Genomic DNA, 26,560 nt, shown 5'->3' with positions numbered 1-26,560 from the left:
ATTCGACGGCAATGTAGACCTATTCAATCTATTTCACCTGAATTTTGCAAGGAGCATCAAATTATGCATTGATAATAATGGAAATCATAATTGCGCAAAAGGCGGACCTACACCATATTTAAAATAAAACAATTTCATTCAATTATCAAGTTAAGAAAAACATTTTCAATATGATTCCCATTATTATCAATCAAAATCTCTTTATTTTCCAACTTTTCACAATACTAGTGCATGGATTTCCAGTTCAAAAAAGAAAAGACAAAATGAGATGAAAAGTGAGACTGACATCCAACAACCACACAAATAAATAAAATAATAATAATAATAATAAAAATTTAAAAAAAAAATTTTTTAACTGTATGATTTTTTTAACAATGTATTTGTATTATACTGCTGCAAATAAGTATTTGACCACCTGTCTATTAGCTAGAATTGTGAGCCCCAAAGACCGATTAGTCGCCTTTAAAAAGTCCAACGGATAAGTGGAGTGCTGGCGGACTTTTTGAGTCTGACTTTTTGACCTGTTTGAGGCGGTTAGCTGCATATAAACACCAGTCCACCCCATACAATGGCGTACCGCACGCAGGCTATTTTTAGACCGTGACGTCGCATCGTAAAGCGGAAATAAAGCCGAAGTGGGACATTATAGACCCGCCCTTGCATAGACACAACGTAATTTGTGTTACTTTTCTCCGTTAATCTTTCAAAAACGAACATGCCGATCACGCATTGCTGTTTTGGAACTTGTAGAAACGACTCTCGACATTACGACACATGAAGGATGTTTTCTTCATACGTTTCCGGAAACCAAAAACTCGGGAGAAAAAAATGTGAAGACCGAATCAACTTGCGCGGACTTTAACACCAGCTCGGCGAATCCATTCACGTTTCATATGCAGTAAACATTATGTTGGGTTGGCATGGTCTTTCAGAGGACAAAGAGGTAAGCCATTTTTATATTTTTAACTTATTTTTTTTTTGCGTAACGTTGTGCTGTACTGCTTCTGTCTGACAATAAATGACCTGAAAAGAATTACAATGGTATCTGATTGCCACTGTTACCGTTTCTGTTATATATATAAAAAACAACTTTAGTAAGGGGGAAGTGTAAATAAATTATAAAATTAAGATGTGTTATCAATGAAAAAATTAAAAGTGTTCGTTGGCTGTCACTGAGTAGCATTTGCGATCGCTACACAAAGCTAACTATATTACCCCCAAGAACGGTAAGAGACGTAGGACAACCAGGGGATATTTAAGAAAGACAGGGCTGATGGTAAAGGATAGCTTGTTGAAACAGGAGAATGTCATTGTCAGTCGCGTCAATAAAAAAGCTAAAGCTATGCTCAGGTCGGCTCGTTTTTTTTTTCTTCGTCTTTTTCAGCCTTCGACACCAAAGCCATCTCTTTAACTGAACATTTTTATGTTCTTCCACATCTTTGCCAGTCAATTTGGCACCAGGCACATCATTTTCAGAGAAAATTGGTAGGTTTAGCTCTGTAAACATCTCCTTCGTATACGATTTCCATTCATTTCCTATTAGGGACAAACGGTTACTTGTCCCTACTTAGCAACAGTAGCTAATGTCATGAATATTAATGAGCGGAAGTGACGTATTGCTTGGGGTACGCCATTAGGATGACTCCAATTCTTAACATGGTCATGACCAAAGAGCTGTCCAAAGACACCAGAGACAGAATTGTAGACTTCTACAAGACTGAACAGGGTTACGGGGGAATTGCCAAGCAGCTTGGTGATATAACATCCACAGTTTGAGCAATTATTAGAAAATGGAAGAAGCTAAACATGACTGTCAGTCTCCCTCAGGCTGGGGCTCCATGCAAGATCTAACTCATAGGGTCGCAATGGTCCTAAGAATGGTGAGGAATCAGCCAAGAACTACACAGAAGGAGCTGGTCAATAACCTGAAAGGAGCTGGGACCACCATTTCTAAGGGTACGGTTGGTAATACACTAAGACGTCATGGTTTTAAAATCATGCATCACACGGAAGCTTCCCCTGCTAAAAACCAGCACATATCCAGGCCCATTTTAAGTTTGCCAACGACCATTTGGATGATCCAGAGGAGTCATCGGACAAAGTCATGTGGTCATATGAGGTCAAAATGAAACTTTTTAGTCTTAATTCCACTCATCGTGTTTAGAGGAAGAAAAATGATGAGAGAAGAACACCATCCCTACTGTGAAGCATGGGAGTGGTAGCATCATACTTTAGGCGTGTTTTTCTGCATATCGGACTAACGACTGCACTGTATTAAGGAGAGGATGACCAGGGTATTGTGAGATTTTGGGGAATAACCTTAAGGCATTTAAGGCAGTTAAGGCATTGAAAATGGGCCGTGACTGGGTCTTCCAACATGACAATGGCCCGAAGCAGATAGCCAGTATAACCAAGGAGTGGCTTCGTAAAAAGCATATCAAGGTTCTGGAGGGGCCTATCCATTCACCAGACCTAAACCCATTAGAAAGTCTTTGGAGGAAGCTCAAACTCCATGTTTCTCAGTGACAGCCCAGAAACACGACTGATCTACAGAAGATCTGTGTGGAGCAGTGGTGCAAAATCCCTGTTGCAGTCTGGGGAAACTTGTAGCCGGGAATCAAACAGCTGACACTTCGGTCCCAGGACAACTCGAGCTACCAACTGTGCCACGGCCTCCCTGCACATTAGTTCAAAAAAATCATACACTGTAATGTCTGGATTTTTTTCTTTAGATTGTCTCACAGTGGCCAAGCACCTACCATGAAAATTTGAAACCCGCCCATCATTTCTAAGTGGGGGAGATCTTGCAAAATCGCAGTGTTCAAATAGTTATTTTCCTCACTATATATATGTTACATAATTACTGTAGTATCATACTTTAGCAGTAATATATTGATTGTGGACCTGTCCAACAAAAGATTCATAGTGACAACAAACAAGAGTAAGCTTCTACCAATACAGTCAAAATAACAAACCTCTGAAATATGTAAAAGGTGTTGTTTGTGTACAATTATTCATCTAGATCAGGGGTGTCCAAACTTTTTGCAGAGGGGGCCAGATTTGGTGTGGTAAAAATGTGGGGGGCCGACCTTGGCTGACGTCCTTTACGTACAACAATATATTTAAGCAAATTTTAGCAAGCCGTTCTGTGTGTCACATTTGCTTTATTATAGGGCTGCAGCTATCGAATATTTTAGTAGTCGATTAATCGATGGACTAGTTTGTTCGAATAATAGAGTAATCGGATAAGGAACATGAAAAATTAAAACACCTGAGCTGAGCCTCAAACGATATATATATTTTTTTAAATGAGGATCTGTGTACAACAAAAGAACAATTGGCTAACTTGGATAGAAAAAGTGTGCTAGCTTAAATGCTATAAAATGCTAAAGTTTTTCTTTTACAAAGAATGAAATTAATGAATGAAATATTTATTGTCATCATCATCGGTATCATTGACAATATTTGACAATTACAAAATGTGATATGATTTGCCCGAAGGAAGGAACCGAAGAAGAAGAAAAAGGGACAATGACAATGCTCTTAACAAGTGGTTCAGACACATATTCCCACAAAAAAACGGCTAAATATACCTACAAACTAAATTAAGAATGCATTAACAAAACATTCACTCAAACAAAAACGTAGCTTATGTTGGTCTTACCAGGGAGCAGTGGGATTCAGCCATGTGAAAAGAGGCAGACCAGAGGGCAATGTATCCACCCTCATCAGTAAAATCAGTAAAAACACTTTTTAAAATCAACCATTACAGTGCCACTTCAATTAACCGAATACTTGAAGCAACAAAATTTAGTTCGAATATTTTTTTCTAATCGAATACTCGAGTTAATAGATTAATCGTTGCAGCACTACTTTTTTATTTTATTTTATTTTTTTTTTAATTAATAATTTCAACAATTTTGCAACTAGCCTTTGTGGCGTTCTCTTTCGACTCTCGGGCTCTTGCGAAATACTGCTGCTGTGAAATTAAACTAGCTTCAAGTTGCTTCAATTTCTCGCTACGTATCTACCCTGTAATCTTGTCGTACATGTCAGCGTGTCTTGTTTGGTAATATCGCCTCATATTGAACTCTTTAAAAACAGCGACTGTCTCTTTGCTAATGAGGCAGACAGAGTCGTTGCGTATTTTAGTGACGAAATAGTCCAGTTTCCACCTATCCTTGAAGCGCCAGCCGTTGCAGTCAATTTTTGTTGTTGTTGTTGATTGTCGCCATTTTAGAAAATTGGGAGTAAAGGGTCACATGTGGTAATGTTGCTTAGAGTGGTGCTCCCTTTTAATGGGTAAATGAGGAGCAGCGTTTAGTGTGTAAGCTACTTCATATGCTTGTAGCAGTACTGTTGACCAATTTACTAAGTCTGTGTGTGGGCCAGACGTTATTGATTTTATGACAGAGGCTGGGGGCCGGATGAAATCTGACCACGGGCCGCATTTGGTCCTCGGGCTGGACTTTGGACATGTCTGATCTAGATATTTCTGAATGGAGGATTTCTCCCATTATGATTCCTTCTCTTTTCTGTCTTGTTTCTTTCTTTATTTTTAGGTTTTAAACTAGGAAATGTCATCAATAATGATTACTTATTTATAATATTAATAATTATAATTTTTATTGCACCTGTGGTTCAAGGTTTCTTTTTTTTTTTTAATGCTCTTTTGCAGTTAATTTTTATTTAACATAATCATATTTATGAATCTAGTATTATGATTAGGGCTGTCAAAATTATCGCGTTAACGGGCGGTAATTAATTTTTAAAATTAATCACGTTAAAATATTTGACACAATTAATGCACATGGCCCGCTCAAACAGACTAAAATGACAGTACACTGTAATGTCAGCTTGTTACTTGTTTTTTTAGTGTTTGGCGCCCTCTGCTGGCGTTTGGGTCTAACTGATTTTATGGGTTAGTACCATGAGTGAGCATAGTGTAATTATTGACATCAACAATGGCGAGCTACTAGTTTATTTTTTGATTGAAAATTTTACAAATTTTAATAAAACGAAAACATTAAGACGGGTTTTAATATGAAATTTCTATAACTTGTACTAACATTTATCTTTTAAGAACTACAAGTCTTTCTATCCATGGATCGCTTTAAGAGAATGTTAATAATGTTAATGCCATCTTGTTGATTTATTGTTATAATAAACAAATACAGTACTTATGTACCGTATGTTCAATGTATGTATTCGTCTTGTGTCTTATCTTTCCATTCCAACAATAATTTACAGAAAAATATGGCATATTTTATAGATGGTTTGAATTGCGATTAATTACCGATTAATTAATTTTTAAGCTGTAGTTAACTCGATTAAAAATTGTAATCGTTTGACAGCCCTAATTATAATTTTAAATATTTAAATGTCAGTTGGGTGTCTGTTAAGCCCTTTGGGAACTATTTGTTGATTAAACTGTATTTAAAAAGCTGACTTGATTCTATATCCCATACATTTGTGAAAGAATAAAACATCTGTCCACAAAAACAACAGGAAAAGAAAGTGTTTGGTTGTTTTTCTTGGCGAAATAATCTTTCTGATGCCTTGCACGTGTTGACATGGTTCACCAGTAGATGGCAGTGCTGCACCAAATAAACCTTTTTTTTTCCCTACCCGGAAACACTACTTATGGTCCTTTAACAAAGCGGAAGTTGACATTGATGGAACTGTAAACCGCGATGGCGTTTGATGTCAAGTCCAGAGCGAAGAGGTACGAAAAGTTGGACTTCCTCGGAGAAGGCCAGGTGAGCGTTGTGTATCTATGTTTGTAGAGTTTCGTTTCCCCTTTTCAAGTGTGTTTGAGCTTCTTTTCTGGTCTCCAGATGTCTGTCTACTGTCAGAGGTAGCATGCTAGCAACCCGGTTGTTAATGTCAACAAAAGCTTCTGCGGTGCACGCTGCGATAGATTGATCGATCATATTAATTTATTTTCAACCACAAGGTCTTCACCTTCTTTTCCGTTTGAAATCGTGTTTATAAAGTACACATTGCCTGCCATTGACTTCGCTGGACGTCCAATCCACTTTGAGAGAGAGGCTGCTAACCCTCCCAGTCAAAACGGATTGGACGTCCAGCGCCGTCACTGGCACTGGGGGGCGCAACAGTTAAAAACGTTTAGAATGATATTGAGGGCCATAACCAGAGTTTTTAATTGTATTCATTTTCAATTTGTTTCAATGTTTTTTTTGATTGATATTTGATACCGCTTATACATAAATGTATAAAAGAGTGCTAGTGTTACGAAACCAATGAATGCAGCACTTATTTTTATGATTATACACACTCAGTAAGAGTTGTACAATTTTTTCAAATAATTAAACCCAACAGGACCTCACAATGAAGAAATGTTAACAAGTGAGAATGAGTTTAAGAGAATGCTAACACTATGTGTTACATTTAGAGTTTAAGTACCACTCAGTAAACACCTTAAAATCAATATATTCAGCAGCATATAATTTCGCGCGAGATATATATATATATATATATATATTTTTTTTTTTTTTTTTTTTTTTACAATATTTACAAAACAGGAAAGCCTGAAGCTGCCTGCTTTTTAGCTGCTGCAGGGTCCTTCCGGGGTCCTACCGTGAGTCAGCAGTAGCCACAGTTACCCACACAGATGCCTGATCAAAATCCTTTTTTTTTTTTTTCTTTTAATCGGCTTATTTTTTTGTGAAATGGCCGATGTTGGGGGAAAAAATCCATATATTGGCCCGGTATATTGGCTGGCCAATATATCGGTCGACCTCTATTTATAATACTTCATATCCCACACTGAACCTCAAATGTGCTGTGCACAATCCACTGATTTTGTATATATTTTGTAGGCGTGCACGATATCCATTTTTTTTTAAACAGATACCGATATCGATAACTTCCTGCTCCTCAAAGCCGATACCGATATCGATAACCGATGATAAATGTGTAATTTTTTCAAATGTATATTCACCCGAGTTTTTGAACACCTGGAGGTTTAAAAAAACATAATAATGGTGGATTCAACATAGATTTGCCTTTGACCTCACCAGAATTTTCGTAATGACATGAACATTATTATAATGAACAAAACAAAGACAAGAACAGTTTTGACTTCAAATAAAGTGCCAATATTTATTTTTTCAAATGAATATAATTTGAGTCAATCACAATCAATTAGTCAATATAATTGAAGATGTGTTTCCTGAACAATGAGCATTGTACTAAAACATAAACCCAACAGGTATTTTGCTTTGTCATCAAATAAAAATATTTGGTGCTACAGGAGAGGAGACTGTTGTGATCTTGGTCCATGAAACAACTTTCATAACCTGGGAGACAGGTTAGGACAGCAAGCCTACCAATAACCAAAAGGCCCCTCAAAAACTTACTAACTTATAACTAACACTGTAAAATGCAAACATTATATAGTAAGGTTTATCACTTATTTCTCACAACAAGAATATGGTAGCACAAAAAGTATTAATTGCTTGCCTTATAATAATCAATATAAACGGCAGTGAGTGAACCTGTATTCAATAAAGTATGAGGTTTCTTCTCTGCATAGTATAAAATCCTACCAAGCATGCTGACAGGACTAAAATCACACGACAACTATTATATGTATGTATAGCATAGCACACTAGCTTCAGCTACTAGCCTTAAGCATTGGCTGGCTTCTATAACACAACAACTTATGAGGTTCTGTACATATGACCCTTCACCACCGAAGTAAACATATATTGCACATCCATATGGTATAGTAAACATAAATACTTACAGACATATATTTCCGAGGCGGAAACGTAAGTAACAGAAAGCATTCACGATTGTCAATGCTACCGCTAGACACAGCACAGTGTAAAGTGAATGAGTATGTGGGCCAAATTATAGATGCAGCGAATTATTCTAACTGGCAGGTGGCAGCAATGACCCACAAATGGTCAACTGATTTCCCAGCCAGCACAGTACATATTATCGGCCCTATTAATAATATCATTGGATTTATTGGGATGACGTCATAATTCTTATTATCGGACCGATAATTATCGTGCACCAGTAATATTTTGTGCATTTCTTTGCATTTCCTTTAAAGGAATCATACTGTGATTAGTCTGATAATGTGACCTCAATGTAGTTAAACTAATTCATATGTCCATTTCCCATATCTAGTTTGCCACAGTGTACAAAGCAAGAGACAAAACAACAGACACCATAGTCGCCATTAAAAAGGTGAGCACTTGAGTTCCCAAACTGTCAACAACTTTTGACTTTTTTGGTGCATGCGTTTTAATTTTTTTCACCTGCTGATAGATTAAAGTTGGCCACAGAACTGAAGCTAAAGATGGTAATTTGGACTCATCCAGAAGACTGTCCAGTATGTGTAAGATCTATGTGTAAAGTCATCTATGCTTTGTTTTCTTTCTAGGTATCAACAGGACTGCCTTACGAGAGATTAAACTACTGCAGGAACTTCATCATCCAAATATTATAGGGGTGGATACATTTGTATTTCTTATTTTTTTAAAAATACTCTTATATACGAACTAGTGCTGCAACTATTAATTAAGTTGAGTAATTCGATTAGAAAAAAGTTCGAATCAAAATTGGCTGCTTTGAGTATTCGTTCAATTACAGTAGCGTTCTAATGGTTTGTTTTGATGGTGTTTGCATTTAGTTTTATTGATTTGGGTGGATATATTGCCCTCTAGTGGCAACAGTTAACATGCCATAACTCATCTAACATGACTGAATCCAGTTGCTCCTTGTTAAGACCAACAAAAGTATGTTTTTGTTTGAGCTAATGTTTTTCTATGCATTTGTTATTTAGTTAAGTATAGTTAGCCGATTTTCGTGGGAGTATGTGTTTGATCAATTTGTTAAAAGCATTGTAAAACAAAAAAAAGTTAGCATTTTATAGCATTTAAGCTAGCAGCCTTTTGCTATGCAAGTTAGCCAGTTGTTCTTTTGTTGTACTTACAGTGCCTTGCAAAAGTATTCGGCCCCCTTGAACCTTGCAACCTTTCGCCACATTTCAGGCTTCAAACATAAAGATATAAAATTTTAATTTTTTGTCAAGAATCAACAACAAGTGGGACACAATCGTGAAGTGGAACAAAATTTATTGGATAATTTAAACTTTTTTAACTGATAAAAAACTGAAAAGTGGGGCGTGTAATATTATTCGGCCCCCTTGCGTTAATACTTTGTAGCGCCACCTTTTGCTCCAATTACAGCTGCAAGTCGCTTGGGGTATGTTTCTATCAGTTTTGCACATCGAGAGACTGACATTCTTGCCCATTCTTCCTTGCAAAACAGCTGGAGCTCAGTGACGTTGGATGGAGAGTGTTTGTGAACAGCAGTCTTCAGCTCTTTCCACAGATTCTCGATTGGATTCAGGTCTGGACTTTGACTTGGCCATTCTAACACCTGGATACGTTTATTTTTGAACCATTCCATTGTAGATTTGGCTTTATGTTTTGGATCATTGTCCTGTTGGAAGTCTCAGGTCTTGTGCAGATACCAACAGGTTTTCTTCCAGAATGTTCCTGTATTTGGCAGCATCCATCTTCCCGTCAATTTTCACCATCTTCCCTGTCCCTGCTGAAGAAAAGCAGGCCCAAACCATGATGCTGCCACTACCATGTTTGACAGTGGGGATGGTGTGTTCAGGGTGATGAGCTGTGTTGCTTTTACGCCAAACATATCGTTTTGCATTGTGGCCAAAAAGTTCGATTTTGGTTTCATCTGACCAGAGCACCTTCTTCCACATGTTTGGTGTATCTCCCAGGTGGCTTGTGGCAAACTTTAAACGAGACTTTTTATGGATATCTTTGAGAAATGGCTTTCTTCTTGCCACTCTTCCATAAAGGCCAGATTTGTGCAGTGTACGACTGATTGTTGTCCTATGGAGAGACTCTCCCACCTCAGCTGTATATCTCTGCAGTTCATCCAGAGTGATCATGGGCCTCTTGGCTGCATCTCTGATCAGTTTTCTCCTTGTTTGAGAAGAAAGTTTGGAAGGACGGCCATGTCTTGGTAGATTTGCAGTGGTCTGATTCTCCTTCCATTTCAATATGATGGCTTGAACAGTGCTCCTTGAGATGTTTAAAGCATGGGAAATCTTTTTGTATCCAAATCCGGCTTTAAACTTTAAACTTAAAACAAAAGTTTGCTGCAGTGAAAGTAGAGGGGCCGAATAATATTGCACGCCCCACTTTTCAGTTTTTTATTTTTAAAAAAGTTTAAATTATCCAATCAATGTTGTTCCACTTCACGATTGTGTCCCACTTGTTGTTGATTCTTGACAAAAAAAATAAATTTCATATCTTTATGTTTGAAGCCTGAAATGTGGCGAAAGGTTGCAAGATTCAAGGGGGCCGAATACTTTTGCAAGGCACTGTAGAGTCTTAGATCCTCATTTATTTATTTTTTATATAATTTGAGGCTAAGCTCAGGTATTTAATTTTTTTTTTAATGCAAATGCAATTCTGCATAGTTTGAAGAAACACCCGGGAACTTATGAAATGTTCCTAATCCGATTGCTCGATTATTCGAACGAACTAACTAATAGATTCATCGATTACCAAAATAATCGATAGCTGCAGCCCTAATTTGAACATTTTAAGAATCGACTTATTGAGGTATATTGTATTCTACTCTGATAAATTTTGCGTTTCAGCTGCTGGATGCATTTGGACACAAATCAAACATCAGTCTGGTTTTTGACTTCATGGAAACTGATATGGAGGTAAACATTTTAGTCATCCTTCAATAAAAATGTGATCAATACATCACATCCACATGCTATAGCCTATCAATCAAATTTAAATTGATGTCTATAATTAGCAGCTATTGTGTTTATCATCATTCCCAATCATCTGGCATTGTGATATTGTTGGTTTTAAATAATTTATCAGATGCAAAGATTCACTATTCACCTCTTTAAATTCAGCTTACAGATGTTTTTTAACATGTCAAAATACATGAAAAATATTTTTTTTATTTACAGCCTGATGAGAATGAATGAATACAGCGATAAAAGCATCTTACAAGTTATTTGTAATTATCTATTGGAGATAGACATTTAGCTTACACTGCCCTTAGAATACTCACCACTTATAAATCATGAACAAGATTACACACACACAAAAAAATCAATAACTTTCCCACTCATGGCTCCATCAGCCAATTGGTGCCATTAGTACTGTAGCTTGTATGAAATATGATGCTGTGCTCAAGATCAGTGCTAAAAGCTTATTATTTGGCATTTAAACGATAAGGTTTTTATTAATTGCCTATAGGTAACTTAAGAGTGAGATCTGGTATCGAAATTTAGCTGTGCAGCTTCTTAAACATGATCTTCAATTACAGATTGTAAATCATCCCAACGATCTGGAGGAATTGACTCCTGCTATTTTATTTTTTTAAAGGTGATCATCAAGGACACCAGCCTTGTCCTGACTCCAGCTCATATCAAAGCCTACATACTCATGACTCTACAGGGTTTAGAGTACATGCATCAACACTGGGTCCTACACAGGGTAAAACAAATACACCATGCATGTACATACTTTATGTACAATAGAAGTTTCTAATGTTGCAGCAAACCACAGATATCATCAAATGTAATGCAGACAGGTTGTCATCACAATCACATTCACTAACAGTTAGTCAAGAAAAGGCCAAAGTATCTCAGGAAGGAACATGAACATAGTCATGATTCCAAACTACTACAGACTGTACTTGACATTTGTTGCATTCAATTTCCAGGATTTGAAGCCCAATAATCTGCTGCTTGATGGAAACGGAGTGTTAAAGTTGGCCGATTTTGGTTTGGCCAAAGCCTTCGGCAGTCCTAACAGGGTCTACACTCATCAAGTTGTTACCAGGTCTGTGCTGTTCCATGCAAACCACTTGGGGCAAGGAGAGAAATGTGATGACTAGGGTTGTTCCGATCATGTTTTTTTGCTCCCGATCCGATCCCGATCGTTTTAGTTTGAGTATCTGCCGATCCCGATATTTCCCGATCCGATTGCTTTTTTTTTTGCTCCCGATTCAATTCCAATAATTCCCGATAATTTTTCCCGATCATATACATTTTGGCAATGCACTAAGAGAAAAATCAACATAACTCAGACAATTATATACATTCATCATACAGTACATAAGTACTGTATTTGTTTATTATAACAATAAATCCTCAAGCTGTCATTTACATTATTGACATTCTTTCTGTGAGAGGGATCCACGGATAGAAAGACTTGTAATTCTTAAAGGATATGTGACTTTGTATATTGTGACTAAATATTGCCATCTAGTGTATTTGTTGAGTTTTCAGTAAATGATACTGTAGCCATGCCCAAATGCATGATGGGAAGTGAAACCATGACTTTGCGTAGTGCTACCAATTGATATATCTTCTCTGCTTTGGGGACAAAACATAAGGTGTTTAGGAAAAGATCAATTGCTACCTTGCTTCCCCACATTGCTTCCCATGATATTTCTAATCGTAGGGAGAGGGATTGTAAGGCTTTAACCAATTAAAAAAAGGCTCCAAAGGCTGCCAAAATTCACTCTACTCATTTTACACTGCCTTTTATCTCTCTATATGGGTAAAACGGCGCCATTACAGATTGAACACGACAATGCGTGAATGGGTCGTGCAGCGCATGCGTTAATTGCGTTAAATATTTTAACGTGATACATTTATAAAAAAATTAATTACCGCCATTATCGGGATAAATTTGATAACCCTACCTTAAGCCTAAATTAAAGACTCTGGATGAGTGTAACATGTTTGTAACGTTAAATACAATTAGAAAACGATTTAATTAAAAAAATATATATACCTGTATATATTAAAAAAAGGCATGGCAGATATTTTTTTTGACGATTCCGATACTTTGAAAATGACGTGATCGGACCTCTGATCGGATCTCTAGTGGTGACTATTATAAAGATCCATAATTTAGGGGGTGGGTGGGGCTGAATAGAAGTATATTCAGTTAACAGTTGATTTTTTTCCCCCCGTGGTGCACCAAATGCCTGGCAGCACCCCAACTTTTGCTATACAGTGATCCTTCGCTACTTCGTGCTTCAAATTTCACGTCCTCAGTCTTGCGGATTTTTATCAGATTAAGAAAAAAATACAGCATTTCATTTAAAATGGTAAGATATATGCATTTACACATGTACAAATGATTTTCTTTTATATATATTTAATTTATATCATAATTATTACATTTGCAGTGTTTAAAAACATTTAATATTTAAAATATACATACTAGTGCTGCAACGATTAATCGATTAAGCCGCGTAATTCGATTAGAAAAAAGGTTAAAATTAAATTTTGCTGCTACGAGTATTCATTTGATTAAAGTGACGCTCTAATGGTTTACTTTGAGGTGGATACACGGCCCTGTAGTGGCTACAGTGAATACGACATCGCTCATTTCACATGGCTGAATCCAGCTGCTTCCTGTTAAGCTAAGTTTTTGTTTGAGCTAATGTTTTTTTTTTTTTTTAATCTATCAATTTAGTTTATATCATATATGGGAATATGTGTTTGAACCATTTGTTAAGAGCCTTGTAAAAAAAAAAAAAAAAAAAAGTTGGCATTTTATAGCATTTAAGCTAGCGGACTTTTGCTATATAAGTTAGCCAATTGTTCTTTTGTTGTACTTAGATCCTCATTTATTTATTTTTTATATATATATCATTAGAGCTAAGCTCAGATCTTTAAATTTATTTTTAAATTAAAGTGCAGTTCTGCATAGTTTGAAGAAACACTCGGGACATTTTCTTTACACCGTTTTAGACTCACTCAGCCCAGGTATTTTAATTTTTTATGTGCATTTCCGATTACTCGATTATTCGAACTTACTAGTTCAACGATTAATCGACTGCTAAAGTAATAGATAGCTGCAGCACAAATACATACATATAAGGTTTTTTTAATTAATTTGTGGGGGCGGGAAGGGACATGTCTTAAATGTCTCTTTCCGATGCTGTTAAATTTGAATAAATACATTTAACATACCAAAAAAAAAAAAAAAATCTTTTAAATGTAAATAAGTTCTGCCTTTACTTCGCGGATTTTTGAATTTTGTGCGAGGTGGAGGGTGGTCCCACTTAACCGCGAAAAACAAGGGATCACTGTACTGTATACAGGCAGTCCCCAGGTTACGACGTACTTGACTAACTCGATTTTGACTTTACGACGCCGGAGTCTCGTCCACCATTTTGTCTCCAGTCGTTTTTTTTTTTTTTTTTTTTTTTTGTCGCACAAACAGTACCTTATTGTACCTCACACTATCTTATTTTTACTTTACTTTATTAAAATGACGTGATCTGTCCTCACCAAACATGAAGTTGTTCAGCTTTATAGACATCAAACAAGGCAATTGTGCTTTTTGAAGCTTTTTAGTTCATTCACTTTTGACAATTTGCAAAGCTGTAACACTCATATGTACACTTACATTCAAAACGACACACATTTTAACAATAAAACACTTGACACCAAACAATTGGTGTTCAAACGGACATCTAGTCTGATCAATATGTAAATTTAGTAGATTAGCGTAATTTGCCAAGCAAAATGCCCACTACCTTAAAAGCTACAAATGCTAACATATTTACAATTCCCATAGCAAATCGCTCATACGTAACTCCACGAACTGTAGCTGTAAACTTAATTACAAATGCATACAAAAACATATATTAGCTGAAACAACTTACATCCTTATATGGGCAAACCAGAGTGCAGCTGTCCTTTATCCATGTCAGACGAGAGTCTGCTCCTCAGTCATAAGGCGACAATCCAGCCAGACCCAACTCTGCCACCAGAGGGCAGCATTAAACAAAATCATTAAACAAAATACAAAATACAATACTTTTGGATAGTTATTTTGGGGTACTTAAAGGCTTAATTCCGATTTACTCAGAAATTCGGTTTACGTCGCCAGCATAGGAACGGCTATTTTTCGTAACCCGGGGATGATGACAATAAACAACAACAACAACTACCTGAATAGATTTAGCAATTATGGCAGAATAAAAGCAAAACAAAGAAATATGTAAATAGATGGATTGCATTGTATTTTCAAGGTCTACCTAATACAATGGCTGTAGATGCTCTGTTTTTAAGAGTTGTCGAATTGTTAGTAAACTACTTATATTTGTCCTAGGTGGTACCGCTCTCCTGAGCTTCTGTTTGGTGCCCGAATGTACGGAGTTGGTGTTGACATGTGGGCGGTCGGATGTATTCTGGCAGAGTTGCTCCTTCGGGTACCGCACACGTTACTGATAAACATGTAAAACATAAACAACATATCTGAGCTAACAATGCTTTTTATATATTCTTATTTTATAGATACCTTTTCTTGGTGGAGACTCTGATCTTGACCAGCTTACCAAGATTTTTGAAGCGCTTGGGACCCCAACTGAGGACACATGGCCTGTATGCATTTCTTTTGCTGATTTTTCTTCTAAAATATCAGGATATATATATATATATATATATATATATATATATATATATATATATATATATATGTGTATATATATATGTGTATGTATATATGTATATATATATGTGTATGTATATATATATATATATATATATATATATGTGTATATATATATATATATATGTGTATATATATATATGTGTATGTATATATATATATATGTATATATATATATGTGTATGTATATATATATATGTATATATATGTATATATATATATATATGTATATGTATATGTATATATATATGTATATATATGTATATATATATATATATGTATATATATATATATATATATATGTATATGTATATATATATATTAGGGCTGTCAAACGATTAAAATTTTTAATCGCGTTAATTACAGCTTAAAAATTAATTAATCGTAATTAATCGCAATTAATCGCAATTAAAGCCATCTATAAAATATGCCATATTTTTCTGTAAATTATATATATATTCTGTAAAATAAATTGTTGGAATGAAAAGATAAGACAAGATGGTTATATACATTCAACATACGGTACATAAGGACTGTAGTGGGCATTTCACTCTACTGTCATTTAAATCTGTCTATGCTGTCCTCACTCCGAAGCGTCTACTTTTTCCAAAGCTAGACAGCTAGTGAACGACGCCTTAATAATCAGACTTCTTCCTTTTTCATCTGATTTATTAATAAAATGGCCTCAAACCATTGTCCTCTTTAGACTGTCGTAAAACTACAAAAAAGTACACAAGCATTGCATTAGCAACAACGTTAGCTTAGCACGCTATACAGGTTCACTAAACATAAACAAAAAGCGTCTCATGCAAAAAATATAACATTTCGCTTACTAACAGAATATGTACATTCTTTACAACAACCATACTTACAGACAAATCTTGTCCAAGGATCATATAAGCACAACATTACAAAGTAGGCGTCAGCCCGAGACGTTGTGCAGCCATATTGAACTGGAAAGAAAACGATAAACTATGTCGCAAAGCGACCACAAGAGTTCGCTGTTAGGCAGCACTTGCTGTAAAACTTACCAAAAGGCAGAATACTGTCTGAGTGGGACATGTGCGTTAATTGCGTTAAATATTTTAACGTGATTAATTTCATTCATTCATTCATTCATTTTCCATGCCGCTTATTCCTCACGAGGGTTGCGGAACGTGATTAATTTAAAAAATTAATTACTGCGCGTTAACGCGATAATTTTGACAGCCCTAATATATAAATATATGTATATGTATATATATATATATATATATATATTTTTTTTTTTTTTTTAACATTGTTTCACTCAACAGGGAGTCAGTAGTCTACCTGACTACGTGCCATTCAAAATATTTCCTGGTACACCTCTTGAACACATATTTAGTGCAGCTTCAGATGACCTACTAGAGTTGCTACATGGCCTCTTCACATTTAATCCTTCAACCAGGACCACAGCCACACAGGTGACTTAAGAAAATTATTCTCTGTGTCTATACCGGGAAAAAGAAAAGAATACATCTTTAGTTTTCAAAGCAAATGTGGTCATTAAAGGGAACCTCGGACTTAAAGACTTGTAGGCTCTACTAATAATATTATAATAATGTTCTCTTTTAATAAAATATTTTATTAGAAACACATAAAATATATCCGATTGACTTAAAAATCTATAATATCTAGTACGTTTTAACCTACGGAGGGCGCCATATTTTATGCTAGCAATGGACGCTCAGGGTGATGACGTAGGTTGTCACTGTCACTAGACGACACTACCGGTGTTCTGCAATTCCTACTGCGCGGTGAGATGTCCAACACATGCGCAAATTGGTTAAAAGCAACGAGTAGTTACTTACTATTTGTGTTTTAATTGAGTCTTGTATTACCTTTTCATTGCCTCAACATCCTTTTTGTGTGTTTCCCCACTCATACTTTTAAGCATTGTGTTTGTTTGTGGTAGCTTTAAAGCAGATTGTTGATTTGTTGATCACATTAGTCACGTCGGGTTTAATTCATATTACTACATTTAAGTATTTTCTAGGGTTGTTCCGATCATACTTTTTTGCTCCCGATCCGATCCCGATCGTTTTAGTTTGAGTATCTACCGATCCCGATATTTCCCGATCTGATTGCTTTTTTTTGCTCCCGATTCAATTCCAATCATTCCCGATAATTTTTCCCGATCATATACATTTTGGCAATGCATTAAGAAAAAAATGAATAAAACTCGGACGAATATATACATTCAACATACAGTACATAAGTACTGTATTTGTTTATTATGACAATAAATCCTCAAGATGGCATTTACATTATTAACATTCTTTCTGTGAGAGGGATCCACGGATAGAAAGACTTGTCATTCGTAAAGGATAAATGTGACTTTGTATATTGTGACTAAATATTGCCATCTAGTGTATTTGTTGAGCTTTCAGTAAATTAGACTTAGCCATTTAACTATTCTGCCCAAATGCATGACGGGAAGTGCAACCATGACTGTGCGTAGTGGCACCAATTGATATATCTTCTCTGCTTTGGGAAATAAAATAGGGTGTTAAGAAAAAGATCAACTACTACCTTTCTTTCCCACATTGCATCCCACGATATTTTTAATTGTTGAGAGAGGGGTGGTAAGGCTTTGGCCATTTAATAAAAGGCTCCAAAGACTGCCAAAATTCACTCTACTCATTTTACACTGCCTTTTAGCTCTATATATAGGTAAAACGGCGCCTTTATAGCTTGAACGCGACAATGTGTGAGTGGGTCGTGCAGCGCATGCGTTAATTGCGTTAAATATTTTAACGTGACTAATTTAAAAAAAATTTATGAGCGCCGTTAACGCGACAAATTTGATAGCCCTACTTTAGGCCAAAACTAAATACTCTGTATGAGTGTAAGACATTTTGCCTGTAACGTTAAATACAATTAGAAAACGATTTGATTAATATATATATATATATATATATATATTAAAAAAAGGCATGTCCGATATTTTTTTGCCAATTCCGATACTTTGAAAATGACGTGATCGGGACATTTTTTAGTATTTTCTTAAGACATATTTAGTATGTTGTGTCTATATGCATCTAAACAAAACAAGCTGAATGCACAGGGTAGTACTTTGGGTGTCAATTTCACCTCTTGTAGGACGGTTCGCCAGTTTAGCAGAACATTTTGTCCTACTTTCGTCTCGTCTCATCCCGTCTTTCCTGTTCATTTTACTTTTGCTGCTCATTTTGTAAAATATCAACAGTGCTGTCGTGCTCATCAATTTTCCTGTCTTGTTCAAATTAAAAGGGTTGAACAGATGACGTGTTTATGTCGCTAGAGTCATACCCTGGAAGCCCGGCATTTTAACCATAGCCCCTTTCACATACATCTGAACACAGCGCTTATATGTGAAAGCAATTTCCCGGGTCGACTGACACCGAGATGATGCGGACATTTACCGAGTCGCATCTTAATATAATGTCCGGGACTATCCCGGGAAGCGGTGTGTGTGATAGCAGGCGTTAAATTCACGGGTCATGGCATGATGGCCGATGACGTAAATATCATGGCGGCCCGATCGTCATTTCCTCTTTCTTCGCAGTAAGACGAAAAGCGGTAAGCAAACATCGCAATTATCAACATAGCAAGCTAGAAATAGCTAAATTAAACTGAAAAAAAAAACCAATTTAAATTGCTACTGGAGTGTAGAGCCGAGGAAGAGAGTCCATCGACCATTTTTGGAAATGTGTGGTTTATTTTGTTGCAGATGTTAGAGTCCGCAACTGCGGAAACAAGGTTGTACCTCAAATCAGAAAACAGCAGAGGGAAGCATCCAAGGGTTTATTAAATACAAACAAAAATACACATGATTGCAGAAAAGGCTGAATAACACAATGGGTCCATGACAGTAGGTCGACAGGGATCAATAATACTAACCTAAGCGGTAGGCAGAGAGCTGATAAGACAATATAACAAATACACTCAAATACCAGCACAACGTAGGGGATTTCAAAACATGGGCGGCAAACAAACAAGCTAACGAACGCACAAATTCAAGAGTACAAGGTGTCATTCCCGGAATATCTGCTAGTAAAACCCGTGTCACCTTACACGGGAATTTACCGGGATACGTGTGTGAAAGGGGCTCATGTGACATCACCGCTCTGCGACGTCATCAACAATGGCGACCTATTAATTTAATAAATTGTATAAAAACGAAAACATCAAGAGGGTTTTGAATATCAAATCATTTTAACTCATAATAACATTTATCTTTTAAGAACTACGAGTCTTTCTATCCGTGGATCCCTTTAATGTTTTTGTTACAGTGACTTTCATGTTTATACATACCAGGCTCTGAAGATGAAGTACTTCAGCAATCGGCCTGGTCCCACCCCGGGACCTCAACTTCCCCGACCCAACTGCTCAGTTGAGGTTCTACGAGAGAAGGAAACAGTGGGGCACAAGAGAAAATTGGAAGGCCTGGAAACAGGTAATGAAAAGCCCAATTTGTATATGATGCATCTACCTATAACCTTAGACTTCACCATCAGTTGACAAGACAGCTCCCAGAAACATCGCGCCACGCCTTCCCGTTGGGGGCCGACCCAGTCAGAGCATTTGGCTTTCACTGTGATAAACTAAAACACACGCTATGTTCAAATGCCGGATTAAGGTGGAAAAAGGATGAAAGTTTTACTGCATACAAGCAGGCCATTTGATCGAGGATTTAAGGTCATTATTATACAGTGGGGAGAACAAGCATTTGATACACTGCCGATTTTGTTGGTTTTCCCTCTTGCAAAGCAAGTTCTCTTCAACTGTGAGGGACGGAATCTAATGCAAAAAAACAGAAATTCACGGTGTATGATTTTTAAATAATAAATTTGCATTTAATTGCATGAAATAAGTATTTGATACATCACAAAAATCGAACTTAAAATTTGGTACAGAAACCTTTGTTTGCTATTACAGACACCAAACGTTTCCTGTAGTCCTTGACAAGGTTTGCACACACTGCAGCAGGGATTTTGGCCCACTCCTCCATGCAGATCTTCTCCAGAGCCTTCAAGTTTTGGGGCTGCTGCCGGGCAACACGGACTTTCAGCTCCCTCCATAGATTTCCTATCGGGTTCAGATCTGGTGACTGGGTAGGCCACTCCAGGACCTTAAGATGCTTCTTACGGAGCCACTCTTTAGTTGCCTTGGCTGTGTGCTTTGGGTCGTTGTCATGCTGGAAGACCCTGCCACGACCCATCTTCAGGGCTCTCACTGAAGGAAGGAGGTTGTCAGCCAAGATCTGGCGATACATAGCCCCATCCATCCACCCCTCAATACGGTGCAGTCGTCCTATACCCTTGGCAGAGAAGCAGCCCCAAAAAATGTTTCCTCCTCCATGTTTCACAGTTGGGATGGTGTTCTTGGGGTTGTACTCATCCTTCTTTTTCCTCCAAACACGACGAGTCGAGTTTAGACCAAAAAGTTCAATTTTGGTCTCATCTGACCACATGACCTTCTCCCATTGCTCCTCTGGATCATCCAGATTGTCAGCTGCAAACTTCAGATGTGTCTGGACATGCACTGGCTTCAGCAGCGGGACCTTGCGTGAGCTGTAGGATTTTAATCCATGACGGCGTAATGTGTGGTTCCAGCTCTCTTCACGTCATTGACCAGGTCCTGCCGTGTAGTTCTGGGCTGATGCCTCACCTTCCTCATGATCAGTGATGCCCCACGAAGTGAGATCTTGCATGGAGCCCCAGAACGAGGCAGCTTGACCGTCAACTTGAACTTGTTACATTTTCTAATAATCGCTCCAACAGTTGTTACCTTCTTACCAAGCTGCTTGCTTATTTTCCTGTAGCCCATCCCAGCCTTGTGCAGGTCTATTATTTTATCCCTGATGTCCTTACACAGCTCTTTGGTCTTGGCCATTGTGGAGAGGTTGGAGTTTGTTTGTTTGAGCATGTGAACGGGTGTCTTTTATACAGGTAACAAGTTCAAACAGGTGCAGTTACTTCCGGTAATGAGTGGAGAACAGGAGGGGTTCTTAAAAAAGAACTAAGAGCCGAAATATTTACTAGTTGGTAATGTATCAAATACTTATTTCATGCAGTTAAATACAAATTTATTATTTAAAAATTATACAATGGGATTTTCTGGATTTTTGTATTAGATTCCGTCCCTCACAGTTGAAGAGAACTTGATACAAATTACAGACCTCCACATAGCTTGCAAGTGGGAAAACCAGCAAAATCGGCAGTGTATCAAATACTTGTTCTCCCCACTGTATATGCACTTTGAAACGTAAAAATTAGCGTAACTTTAGCTTGAACTATTTACGTAAAATGAATGATAACTGCCTGTTTTTTTGCTTTTAACCAAGAATCAAGACTGTTCTATGTTCATATCATTAGAAATTCAGGAATGTATGCATTTATTTAAAAGAATTTTCAACTTAAAAAGCTCTGTTTTGTGATGGCCGCCATGTTGGATTTACACAATAGCGTAATTTTAGCTTGAAATACTTACGTAAAATGAATGATAACTGCCAGTTTTTTTTTTTTGTTTTTTTTTTTTTACCAAGAATCTAAACTGTTTTATGTTCATATCTATATAAATACTGGGATGTACACATTTTTTTACAAGAATTTTCAACTTGAAAAGCTCTTTGTTCTGTGATGGCCGCCATATTGTATCCATAAACATTATAGGTTTACATTCAAATAATCAGGTAATTTTCGACCAACTGCCCGTTTTTGGGCGAAAAAGTAGTAATTTAGACATTTCTGCATCCATACAAAATATGTTTTTTCCTTTTTACCTTGTTTTATTTGTGTAACATTTCATTGTAAAAACGACAGGTGCCAGATTGCCGGCCATACGTGCCTCCGTGCTGAGGCAATCGTAACATCGGGATTCAACCTAAATAAGTTGTGATTGTATGTAGAAAAATGCCAATTTTGATAAGTAAAATTAAATGATTCTGCATTCCTTCTTCAAGTATTACGTTTCTGATGTGAAAATTGAGTGATTTATTAGCTGTTGAAAACTAAATAAAAAAAAAAAAAAGTTGCTATTTTGGCCAAAAACGTATAAGATATGTTAAATATTGCTATTGATCCTGAAAATATAGGTGATTATCCCTGCATTTGGTGATTTTTGTGCATCTAGCGTAAAATTTGAGAATTTAATTGCCATTTTAAGTTTTGTTATACTCATTTAAAAAAATAATCGGGATTTTATGAGGGAGCAACTTTAAATATTTTTTATGTCAATGCTCATGGAGCCTCATATATGCTTAAGGGAGGTGCCGGTTTTGGTTTTAGGTCACTAGCGGCTTTGGTTTTGAATATATTTGAATTTTAAGTTTTTGAAAATAGGCCCCCTGTGGATCAGCCCCCAGCCCCGTCAACTGATAGTGAAGTCTATGCTATCACCCAACCACCATGATTTGAAAACAATAATTCAGCACTTTTATTGAGTGCAGCAAGAGTTTGATGCCTGTATATTTTAGGGCTGCAGCTATCGAATATTTTAGTAATCGAGTAATCGACTGAAAATTCTATCGATTAATCGAGTAATCGGATAAAACAAATATATTTTTAGGTGAAGAGCAATTATAAATATACATGAGAAAACAAGACATTTCATCAAATCTTGAACCATTTTCAGTCAATCAATGTCTTTATTTTCGATGTATATTGTTGAAAACCGTCAACAATTGCATCTCAGATGTAACTAGAATAAAAAAAAGACTAATTCGCTCCTTTCACTCAAAAAACTTTTAGATCTTATTAAAAAAATATATATATTCTTATCTAAAAATGCCGTTACGCTTGATAACACACATCACTTAAAAGTTAGGATTTTTTTTCCCACGTGTTTCAATTGAATTTCTATTTGTGCCAAGCCATTTTTAAGTTCTAGTTAAGTTTTAAGTTAGTCTAAACTGTAAGTCCTGATAGGATTTTGAGTTTTTGCAGTGTTCAAAATAAATGTATGATACAGGCTGTACTGGAGCACATTACGGACCAGTGCTACTTGGTGTTTTATCCAGCAATGACTACTGAGCTAAAATTGATAGTTAGCATTATTAAGTTTTTATTTTACACCCTCATCACTCCACAAAGCTAAGTTATGTTAAAGCCTGTATGTAAGACACGTTAGCCACACATCGACAGTGGTCATAATTAATAGAAATCGCCATCCGCAGGGCTAACGTTACGTGAGCTAGTGACAGTAACGTTAATCTTATTTATTAGGCCTTAGCGCTCTTTATTAGCGCTAAGCGCTCTACTGCTTTAAGATGGCGCTAACTCTGTCATTTCGCATCTAGTTCAACATACATGTTATCTCTATGAGACACATCAGACACTACCTGCTACCAACGTAGCATCGTGCGGGCTAGTATTTAGCAACGTCGGCGTCCTTTGTAGCGGCTGTCGGCTGCAGTAAGTTTTTTTTTTTTTTTTTTGCTTCTTCCTCTACGCACGTGACATCAGCGTGTTGTCCCGCATTAAAAGTCGTCCGAGCAAAACGTGATGCTTATAGCTGTCAAAATAAACGATTACTCGAGGTGAATCAAATTACTCGGATCAGTTTTTAAACTCGAGTTACTCGAGTGGCTCGAGTATTCGTTTCGGTTCTAGTATATTTCACTACATCCTACCCGCAGCCAGGTCACATATAGCCTCTAACTTTCTTGCAATAGCTATTTATACCAGGCATATAAATTGCTTCATTGAAAGTAGCAATTCTGAAGGGTGTTGGCTGCAGGATTCATTATAGTGTACAGTGGAAGCGAACACACACATTTCTGTTGCTTAAGTGGATTGTGGGAGGGTATGTTTTACTTTAGTGATCGTAGGAGGTTCAAAGCTTTTCCTGTCTCCTCCTCTGCTCTGTGGTTTGGAAAGTATCTGGGTTGACTGTTCTGTATGATCCAAGCTCACACACATTTCAGGAAGAGAATTTACCGAAAGACAGAGATGGACCTTATGGTTGTGTACAACGTACATGACAAGTTTTAGGTTTGTGTACAGTTTTCACACAGAAATCAGACTTGATTTCACTGCATTTACAGCAACACCAGGTAATTTTTCAACCTTTATCAAATATTTTTAGAACATCTGTGATGATATGTCGACTAAAAACTAGTTAAACGACACCTACTTTATATCTTGAGGGCTCTGTATTTCTTTCACCGGGACTAATTAACTTTGAGGTGGTTGGTAGGAACCCTGCCACACAAAAAAAAACTAAATTTGCTGACTGCTTTACGGCATACGTCACTTCCCTCTTTCCCCATTCATTATAAAGACGGTGGTTCGATGCGAACACGTTCGTTCAAATTCGGCAAAGATGGCAGAGCAACAAATGAGAGAAAAAGTTTTGTCCGAGGAGGGGGAAAAAAACAAGGCTACCAGGATACTCAAGAACAAGCATTGCTGGCGTGACCCCACCCTCCGTCACCCATCAACCGAACTCATCAGCGGTGGGTGGGGGGGGGTTAGCCAAACTAAGCCACACAGTTGCTAACCTTCAAATGCTATTGTTTTGCCACAACTGGATTCTTTACCTTATTATTATTCTTCCTTCACACATCCGATTGAAACAGAAATGTCATTTAGTCCATCTTTAGGCGACCGGGATATGATGATTTTACAACACTGTGCGGGTGTTCGCTGGTCCTCATGGGAAACGCAGTCTTCCTTAAGGCAAAACACTCCCGCTTTTATCCACCGGCGTCACTAAAATCTACCAAAACTTAGTTACCTCGTGTTGGTTTAAGTAAGTTTATTTTTTAAAAACAACATTGTATTTCGACGACAAAAAAATAATAAATGCAGCAATGAAGCATTATTCGTAAGAGCATGAGTCCCATCTAGTGGAGAAAACATATTTCCTATTATGACACTGAGCAGGTGCTGACGAGTTCAGGTGGAGGGAGGTTAGCCACACTAAGCCACATGGTTGCTAACCTTCATATGCTTTTGTTTAGCCAAAACTGGATTAATTACCTTATTACTATTACTAACAGAAATGTCATTTAATGCATCTGTGGGCGACTTGAATATGATGATTTTACGACACTGTGCGGGTGTGCGCTGGTCCTCATGGGAAACGCAGTCTTCCTTAGCACAAACACTACCAGTTTTGTCCACCGACGTCGCTAAAATCGACCAAAACTGAAAAGTTCCCTAGTGTTGATCTAATCGATGAATATTCTGTCTTCTTCCAGCTCCTATGAAGAGGTTGATATTCTAACCAGATGTGAAAGGCCCCGGGCTCATGTTTGTTGGAATATCAAAGATACTGCTGAATCCTGCTGTCCAGCAGTGATAAACAGTACGACCTGTGGTCAACATAAACTTCTGTGACGTCTGAGCTCCAGCCAGCAACTCCATCTGGATTTTGGATATTTATGTGACCTCAAAGGAAGCAACTGCACTAGCAAGCCTAGTTTTGATTTGACGTTATAGACTAAAGTATTGGGATTGGCCATGACACCCAAAAGAACGTATGCAAGGTTAATTTGAGGGCCTAGTTTACAGTCTCTGTTCGTAATTCATTTTAAAAGTGTTTTGGGAAGTTATGTTCTTCCACATGAAAGTCTACACAATGCCTTCGTGGAGCATGTTTGTGGTTTGGGTTCAGTGATGCTGGAAAGCCTTCCTCATTCTGTTGGAACTAACCTCGGATTGGTTCACAAAAAGTATGTCTAAACACTAGTGTCCATACTAGAAACGACATATGATTCCCTCCAAAATCAATAAAGGCTGCAAGTACATAAACTGATTTGTTTTGAGTATTATTGGTATTATACACAAAATAAATGGTAAGACTATTACATCAGGACATGCCATTTATTGTACTTGGTTGGAGTAAGGCCTTGGCTAAAATGCATGATAACACTCGAACACAGATAAAAATGCTATCCTCACTGTATTAGGTGATATTCAGACCAAAAGATATTAACTGGTAACACTGTTTTTAACAGTGCCATTATACAACTGTCATAAGACCAAATGAACCACCATGAAGCTTTGAACTAATTGGCTGCAAAGCTTCATTGC

General features: G+C 37.0%; 1 protein-coding gene across 1 annotated transcript; it reads left to right on the top strand.

The window, feature by feature from the left end:
- The first annotated feature begins 5,644 nt into the window (after positions 1-5,644).
- Positions 5,645-26,278, top strand: cdk7 (cyclin-dependent kinase 7). The gene is made up of 12 exons (XM_057832995.1): positions 5,645-5,759; positions 8,164-8,223; positions 8,305-8,338; positions 8,420-8,487; positions 10,673-10,741; positions 11,424-11,534; positions 11,764-11,882; positions 15,180-15,279; positions 15,365-15,451; positions 16,814-16,963; positions 19,839-19,977; positions 25,726-26,278. The coding sequence occupies exons 1-12, from the start codon at positions 5,694-5,696 to the stop codon at positions 25,749-25,751; spliced, it is 1,029 nt and encodes a 342-aa protein (XP_057688978.1). The 5' UTR covers positions 5,645-5,693; the 3' UTR covers positions 25,752-26,278.
- The last annotated feature ends 282 nt before the right edge of the window (positions 26,279-26,560 follow it).

Source organism: Corythoichthys intestinalis, chromosome 3 (genome assembly GCF_030265065.1).
Source record: "Corythoichthys intestinalis isolate RoL2023-P3 chromosome 3, ASM3026506v1, whole genome shotgun sequence".
NCBI classification, from domain to species: Eukaryota; Metazoa; Chordata; class Actinopteri; order Syngnathiformes; family Syngnathidae; genus Corythoichthys; species Corythoichthys intestinalis.
The sequence above is the reverse complement of the archived record's forward strand: the minus strand, read 5'-3'. Positions and strand labels throughout refer to the sequence as shown.

Excerpts from the sequence above, each read along its gene's own strand:
- cdk7 (XM_057832995.1), top strand. The coding sequence starts at position 5,694 with ATGGCGTTTGATGTCAAGTCCAGAGCGAAGAGGTACGAAAAGTTGGAC. Across the intron at positions 10,742-11,423 it reads TCATGGAAACTGATATGGAG|GTGATCATCAAGGACACCAG; the intron begins GTAAACATTTTA and ends ATTTTTTTAAAG. Across the intron at positions 16,964-19,838 it reads CCAGGACCACAGCCACACAG|GCTCTGAAGATGAAGTACTT; the intron begins GTGACTTAAGAA and ends TATACATACCAG.